Source organism: Manacus vitellinus, unplaced genomic scaffold (genome assembly GCF_001715985.3).
Source record: "Manacus vitellinus isolate BGI_N305 unplaced genomic scaffold, ASM171598v3 scaffold_39_pilon, whole genome shotgun sequence".
In the NCBI taxonomy this organism is placed as follows: domain Eukaryota; kingdom Metazoa; phylum Chordata; class Aves; order Passeriformes; family Pipridae; genus Manacus; species Manacus vitellinus.
The window spans coordinates 202,343-210,879 of NW_021940534.1; the positions used below are offsets into that span (position 1 = coordinate 202,343).

Consider the following 8,537-nt stretch of genomic DNA (forward strand, 5'->3'; position numbering starts at 1 on the left):
CTGTCACATGAACTGACCAGCTAACAGAATGTGGGAAACAAAGTGTTTTGTTTGATAGGGAGAATCCAGATCTGGGAAGAGTGGGATTCTTGAGCATCAGAAGCAGAACAAATTGCCACATATTCCCTGTCTATAGGCTGCTGAAAAACAGTCTTCCTCTGCTTCTTGTGACACTTGGAACGGTTTCTCACACTTTGTAACTGTTTCTGTATGACACACGAGAACATTTTTCAATTAAGAGAGCTGAGTAACATGACATTTTCTTGGGCCCTGAACTTCTTCTGTGCTTGATATATTAATTTTTTTATTTATTTTTAGAAAAGCTGAAGTATTTATGGAAGTGGAGAAATTAAGTGAGCATTCACTTGAAGTGGATATGTGGGTAACTGATGTTCGCTGAAAGAACTGTAGGGGGGAAACCTCTAATTTGAGCACTTTCTCCTTTGGAAGGTATATAAGTATAAAGTAAATAAAAATTTTAACACGATCACTCTTGGAAAACATTTTTTACATTAAGGATACCTTGTGGAAATTTTAATATGAAGTGCTAATACTGTATTGAAATGAAGGCAAATCTTTGATACCAAATGATATTAACAGTACGTGTCCTTTTTCTCTAGGTTGATTCCCATCGTGAAAAAACATCCACAACTCCAAGGGTGACAATCACCAGCCCACAGGAAAGTGAAAAGAATGACCAGAGCAATGACTATGCAGCAGTTGCATAGATAGGAAAAAAGTAATGAGCAGAAAATGAAAGATTATAATACTTTAAATATAAAGCAGGTTATATTTTGTGATTGATAACTAGTAATAGGAAGGCAGGTCGAGTACCTACATAATGAGTATCGAGATGATAATGCTATATGGACTGATAGAAAACAAGCATTAGTAGCTACTAGAAGAACATAGAATTATTTTTACACGGTGAGATTTTCTGATAGGATTTAAGGGGGGAAATACAAGAGTACTGTATAGTAGTACTAGAAATAATGAACGAACTATTCTGTGATATGAGCTAGTTAGCAGTAATGGAATAACCACAAAAATTACACTGTTCCAGGGAAAGGCAGAAAACCTACCCAAATTCAATGTGAAAACTTCTTCACATATTTTTTCAGAAAAAAGAAACAATTTTTACATTTAATGAGGACATATGTAATTTTTCCTTTAAAATTCCACATAATATGTATGATTTCCAGGCATAACATTAAGATATAATTAGAATATGTTCCTCAATTAATGGACTTATGCCCACAGAAAATGGTGTACTATCACGAGGTGCCAGATTTAATGTTACTAAATAGTGAATTTTCAATATATTAATGAGAATCGTTAGTTTTTGCATACATAAACAGTACTGATTTAGCACTGTGCCTTTATGTAGATAGCCTGCACTACTGCAAGTAGTTTCCATTTAAAGCACAAAGTTTTGTTGATTGTCCTGCACTGATTCACTAAACAGTGAGTTGTTATCATAGTGAACAAAAAAGTAGATTAGTTTAAAAAGTTGAATTTGGATGGATTTGTAATTCAGTCTATGTGAAATTTAATTTATTAGTGAAATAAAAAAAAAAAAGAACAGGCCTGGATTCAGACTGAAATTCCCATGAAACCATTGCTGTCAATGGAGCCATTTTATATGTGACACATTAGGATAAGCCGACCACTTTTCTGTGAAAGTCAGGAACAATTGCTGCATTTATGAACCCTTTGCATGGCCTTAATGGTTGGAAGTGTCATCCTTTTGAGCAGGAGCTGTCGCCTGCTGGGCTGTGGCTTAGTACGCATTAGTCAATAAGGCATTGATCCACAGTGTTGGTTCTCTTAGTGACCCCAATTCCATCACTCTTATCATTTCTCTGTTAGTAATGGGAATAATTTGTAGTTCATGGAAATACAGCCCTTAGCATAATTTCATTAATTATACAAAGAAATACTGGGTTTCTTGATCGCTAATACTAGTAAATTATTACTACAAGAAACTAAATCTCATTTTTGTTGATTTCATGCCATTAAGACAAGAATTAAATTTATGAACAAATTGAACTTGAAGCACTGTTTGAGGAATGTGAAGAACCACTTGTCGTGGCTGAAACTCATACAAACATCTTCACTTTCGGTACTAGCTATTAAATATATTTTTCCAATGGGATAGAAATATGTAGAGATCTGTCAGCATATTTCTGTGTATTGGCAATGTAAATCTAAAAGACATAATGTTAAAAACTAAATGAACAGGGTTAGAACAGTTTGCCCTGTGGTATCTCTGTGAGATGTCTGTGAAACCTGTGTCTTTTGTTGAGCCAACTGACAAAGACTGGAGGGAATATTACGTTTGTGATCAGCTCCTAACTTAGCCAAGCTCTTGAGGAATGCTTCCTTTATGTATGCTTCCTTTATTTGAGACAGCAAATAAATATACTTGGTTTCACTGAGATTTAAAAAGACATTTATAGTTAAACAGAAGTAAAAAACCAACCAACCAAACAAGCATAAACTAGAATGAATAAAATAACTGGACATGATAGTGAGGAAAAATGACACAGATGCCTTTATAGTTAATTCTGCACTGGAATAATATATGCAGTAGAATTAAAAGCCCTTAAACAGTACTTAACCAGCCAAAAAAGGTGGCACTGTCTCCTTGGGGAGCTTGGGGGAAACTTGCCCGCTGAACCTTCTGTGCAGAGCTGACCAAGGAAAGTGGCTGATGCTGCATCACTGCTCACTTGGAGCTGACCAGCTCATATGCTTCCCTGTAAGCTGGACTTCAATGTGTTGCTGAATCAAGACAAATTACAGTAATCTTGTTTTGACATTACTGTGAATGGGCTCTTCTCTAGAAGCTAGTGGGTATACCAAACACAGGACTCTACTTACTGTCATACTATTGCAGATAAGGACTAACAGTCTCTGACGTGTTCTTCATCCTCAACAGTTTGAAGTTAAATCAACACCCAAAAATATGCTATATATATGAGCTATATATATATATATACATGTATATTTTTATTTTTATATATATGTATATATATGCTTCAAAATGTCGCACCTAGAAACCGTATTTAGAAAACCTGGATGGATTTGTGTGGTGATACTTTTCTCTCTTTTGTTTCTATTTATAACTTCTGTCCGCCAACAGTTTCTGTCATTTCTTCCCTTTACCCAAAAGTTTGGTGTTTTCCATGCTCAAAAGACTTACAGATATCAATAAGAAAAATTTAAAAGCTTAAACTAAATTCTAGTACGATCTAATGTTATAATTTTCTTTCACAGGAACACTAAATCCTATGAGGTGTTATTCATCTTTTAAAATGTTTTCCTCTCTGTTTTCTTGTAAGAAAGACAGGTTATATTTCTTCAGAAGAGCAAATCAGACTTTTTTGAAATGGAGATATAACCATTTTATCATTCACCTTACAACACTGACAAAATGAATTTTGTATCAGGTTCTTTTATTTAAAGAAACTAGTTTGTGCCTAACAAATAATTCTGATGTTAAAGTAGAAATTAAACAAGAAACATACAGGTGGTCTTGCTAATCGTTTTTCTGTCTGGATCTGCTGTGTGTGATGGCTTAGCTCAGTTTTACTTGAGAAATACATTATTTTGTTAAGCTTATATAATGTTATTTTATTAAGCTTATCTGCAACAATTCTGAGGCTTTTTTTTAAGACTTGTTTTCTTGTTTTTGCTTTATTTTTAAAATAATTTGCTATTAAAGAGAACTATCATACAGCTATTCCTGTGTTTTCTCTTGTATCAAGGCCTATTTGATGTTAAATTTGTCTTTGGGTGACTGACTTTAACCTGGAGATTTTGCAGCTGGTAGGATTCTCCAATAACTAAAACATAAGAAAACGCCAAACAGATTTGGTAGCTTTCATATTACATATGACTGTAAAAGAAAATACTCTGACTATTTAGCTGTTACATAGTTATAAATCTAAGACTTAACAGCACAGTTAAACTTGCCATGGGTTTTTATGTCATCATTCAGGTTAGGACTGGATTATTGGTATGTATGTACTGTTCAGGTGATACTCAGCAAATAACAGGAGTTTTATCTGTTCACTGGCAATTCTTGAGAAAACTACCAAACTTCTACGTCTCACCACTGAAATTTCTAATTTCAGCAAAGCATTAAAGCATATGCTTAAATCCCATAGGACTGCAATTGTCATAACATTTTATCTAATGCTTTGGTGCCTTGACATAGGAGAGCCAAAATAAGTTCATGGAAACAAAAGGGTGAAAATAAGGTAAATATAATCCCCACTCAGTCTGATCTAAAGTAAAGCAAAATAAACCTTCATGCAGAAGAATAGAAGAGTTAGTGTGAGTATTCTGATTACTTGGAAATATAGGGAAAGTATCATTGCCTTGGTATTTTGATTGATTACACCAAATGCACATTTAAACAACCATTAGATAATGAATGTAAGTATGATATGAAGTATCTCAAGGAAGGGTGTATTTATTAAGTAGTTGCAATCAGAATGATTGAATGAGATGCATGCAAGGATGTTTTCTTTTGGGTGGCTGACATCCTTCAATCTAAGTTTTAATGAAAAGAAGTGTGGACGTGGCAATAGGCGTTGAAGTTGTCTGCTATCTATAGATTATTGTGCCTGTGCATATTCGTATGCATAAACTTACAGACATGTGAATGCTGTAATTGAAGGCTTTTGCTGTGTCCTCACACATACTGCATACATAAATCATGCACATATTAATAATTTAATCTTCTTGTATAGTTAGTAATGGGAAAAAACATTATTGGTTGTAGCTGAAATTTGCTATAATTATAAAAGGAAATATATCTAAATCTAGTAATAACCTTATAAAAAGGGTGACATATCTTCTTACACTGCGTACACTTTGGTACTTCACTGAACTAAGCTCAGAATTCTTGAAGCCCTCAAATAAAATGGAAATAGTGACTTAAAAGTGACTAGGAGATACATGGGCCGTCAGTGGAGAAGATTTGGAAAATTTGAGAAAGTACAAGTCTTTACTACAACATATGGTACCAAAACATTGAAAGGTCTTTAGTGTTAACTACAGTGCGGGGAACATCTGATTTAAACAAAGGGGTATTTTGAAACATTAAGCAGACTTCCAGCGACCTCTGTGGTTACCAGGAATGCCCTTTAATGTTTGTATTTTTCTTGCAGTCACCTACACCTGTGATGATACTTAGCTCTAATGAATTCCCCATTCAATTCTACTTGAGTAGAGTGCGGACCCATCTGCCCGGCTCTAGAGACAGAGCCGAGGCTGGCAGCACCTGGAGCACTCAGCAGCTCTATTCTGCAGCACGATGGACACCGACTTCCTTCAGGCAAAGGTCGGCAGCAGCAGCAGCAGAATCCTCAGTTGTGCAGATGTGCTGGCTCAGGAGAACAAAATACTCTCCCTGCCTTTCTTTCCAAAACTCACCTGGTGCATAGCAAAGTCCCCCACCATTGGCAGATGTGGCTGTCGGAGGCCCTTGCTTGGGCCCATCCTGCAAGAACCAGGCTGTGCTGAGAGAGCAGTGCCACAGTAGAGAGGCACCGATGAGACTCCAACCAGCACCAGCAGCCTGAGCATGGCACAGTTGGGACCCTCTGCCCTCCCAGGCTCTCCGGCCCACAAGGCAGGTTTCCTCCCAGCACTGTGAACATGGACGTGCTGGTGTTCCTGGTGGCTCCTAACCTTTTCTGCTCCCCTAGTGGCACTGTGGGATCCTTCCTCCCTCCCTCACCCCCTCCTACACAGGCTCACCCCAGTGGACAAACATCCTGGGGGCACAGCCAGAGGCAGGTGAAAGGCAATGATTTTCATCTCTGCCAGACCCTCCACCAGCCTCTGTAGGCTCCTGGTGCTGAATGTTCTCCACTGGCAAGAGAGGAGTGGGAGAAGATGAGCAGCAATGCCTCTTCTGCTTGGCTGGAGGAGCAGTGCTCGGGGGCAGAGCCCAGACCACAGAGACACTCACAGAATAGCGGCAGCTCAGCTCCTTCTCCACGAGTTTGGTGAAGAGGGGGCGGGTCACCTGGGCTTTCTAAGATCCTTCTGGTGTCCCATGCAGCAGAAAGGGACAGGGACAGAGCTGGCTGAGCCCTAAGCCGCCTCTTCCTTCCGGTCGGGTGGCTCTGCCTGAGAGCTGTCCATAGTCCTCGGAGCACCTCTTTCTCACCCGTGGAGGAGCGGAGAGAGCTGTGCCTGGAGCATCCCCCCACATGGCTTTCCCCAGCAGAGTTCCTACCCATAGTTCCTTCAGAGGCCGAGAGCTGCAGAAAGCAAGGAGAATCAGCACCAGGCCTCACTGCCCCCTCAGCCCGTGGGCAGACATGAGCACCTGCATAGCCCTGACCCATGGGGAAGGACACTGGTAGAATGAAGCCCTGGGGGTGCAGGGATCAGGACAGAGGTGCTGCCTCACAGCTGGCTGTGCCCCAGAATCTACTAGTTGAACTGCAGGAGGTTCCTGCCAGTCTCTTTCTCTTGGCAGCAAAGAGTACTTTGTACTCATTATTTGGAATAATATGACATTTTCCCTGTAGTGGAGTGCTGGGTTGAGACATTGAACAAAAGATTTTATAAGGAGTCCAAGGAAAACTACTTTTCTTAAGACTCACTACATTTTCATTTTTTTTTTAGTTTAGGGCCATTCTTTCTCTCTCCTTTCTCATCCTATCTCTATCAGAAACTAAAAAAACCTGTTCAGATTTTCAGCTTTTAGATATGAATCTGTCTAGGTTTCCTCTTTCTTATAAAGCTGTTCCACTCTGTCAAATGAAAAAGCATTGCTAGAAATGCACATTCCAATTCAAATGCAACATCTGGTAGGACAAATCTTGTCAAAATACTGAAAAAACCCCCAATGTTGCACAATTTATTTTTAAACAACTGGTTTTTTTCTTTAAAAAGAAATTATTCTTAAAGTTAATTGTCATTCAGAAATTCAGTCCCAACCCTCTTTTTCTCTCTGGCTGAACAAGACTTTCCCACACTGTATCCCAGTGGCATGTTGGTGACTGATCCTGCAGACTGCCCTACTTCCCTCCCTTCCCTTCCAGGGGAGAAGCAGCCTCCTTCACTGTGCAGATTTTAGCCCTGCTGTAGCCATGACTTTTGTGGAGCTGTGCTGACTGGCTCTCCTCCTTACCCCCGACCTTGACTTACTTTCCTGGTGCAGAATAATTGTTTGAATGAGGCTCAGACCCTCTGTTTCTCACAGCTGGAGCCTGGGAACTGCATATGCTTGGCAGGAGATAAGCAGGTGGGAGTCTTTGGGACTGCTCCTTGAGAAGCTGAGAACAGCCAGCACTGGGGGGGACTAAATACTCCAGCCTTCAGCTGAAGCAGTTTTGTGAAAGAACCAGTTGAAGCAAGGAGCTAGGAATCAGGATAGCTCAAAATCAATGCTCGAGGCAGGAGGGAATTGCTATTTCATTAGCGAGTACTTAAGGGGTGGGTGCCATTACTTTAGGTTTGTGTTCACATGTGGGAGTGAATTCTCCTGCTCTTGAGAGAAGAAAATATATTCAGAATTCAGTAATATATAGACTTTTCTGCTTGTATTAGTTGGGTAGGACTTCTGATTTAACTAGAGATTTGACTGATTTAAACTCCTCTGTCTCAGTGATGAAGTGATGGCGTCAGAGATGCACAATCGTGCTGTCACTGCACTTTGGATGCCCAGCTCAGTATCCTTATGCAGACTTGCCCTGGCCCTTGTTTCCTCTGCTGCCATGAGTTGTGGTTTCATTACTACATACCATTTCCTCATCCTTCTGTTTCTTTGCTGTGTTTGCTTCTTCAAGTTTGGTTGTGAGAAAAGATATTTCTAAAAATAATGCCTATGCTCCATGTTATTTCTCCCTTAGAAACTGTTGATGCAAGGCTGGCATCATTAGAGTAATCTGAGCTTTACACCTTCCCCTACCATTCTGTTATTGCTCCCACTGACATCCCTGTCCCTCCACCACGTTAGCACCAAGCAGAAATGAACTTGATGAGCTAAAGGTTAGGACTTGCATTCACTTTTTAAAAGTAGTCTTCTTCTACAGAGAAAGAGATATGGATGAAGACTATTTCACTATTTCTCCTTTTTTATGCAGCACAAAGCTTAGTTCATGACCAAAGGGTTCATTGTTCAAAGTATCCTGGTTGTAGGTGGCTTATCCCAGGACAAGCAAGGCAGGCTAGCTAAGCCTCTTGGGTGACTCTGGCTGGGGGCCTCACCCTCAAGGACATCTGTTGCTCGCAGATGGTCCTGTGTGTGTACAAAGGGAGGCAGACATCTGTTGTGGTAGCATTGTGCCTGCTCATGGGGATTAGAGCCTTTCCCTGGAAGAACCTTCCAAGTGTGATTTTCTGTGAGGAAACTGAAGCAGAGGTTTTTTTGCATAAAAGGTGTGGGTTGGTTTTGATTTTCTTTTTTAGGGGGGTGGTGGTGGTTCATCTCAAAGGTTTTAGTATTGGTGACAGACTTTTTTCAATCACTAACACCTATCTACACTCAGATATTCCACTGCTGCTCC

The 8,537-nt window shown here is 39.8% G+C and overlaps 1 protein-coding gene across 1 annotated transcript in view; it reads left to right on the forward strand.

Annotated features, from left to right (window-relative positions):
- Positions 1-2,989, forward strand: part of DCDC2 (doublecortin domain containing 2) — a 60,973-nt gene extending 57,984 nt beyond the window's left edge. Inside the window, exon 10 of the mRNA XM_008919832.3 lies at positions 621-2,989. Coding sequence (XP_008918080.2) covers positions 621-728 — 108 coding nt within the window. The 3' untranslated portion in view covers positions 729-2,989. The remainder of the gene's footprint in view (positions 1-620) is intronic.
- The last annotated feature ends 5,548 nt before the right edge of the window (positions 2,990-8,537 follow it).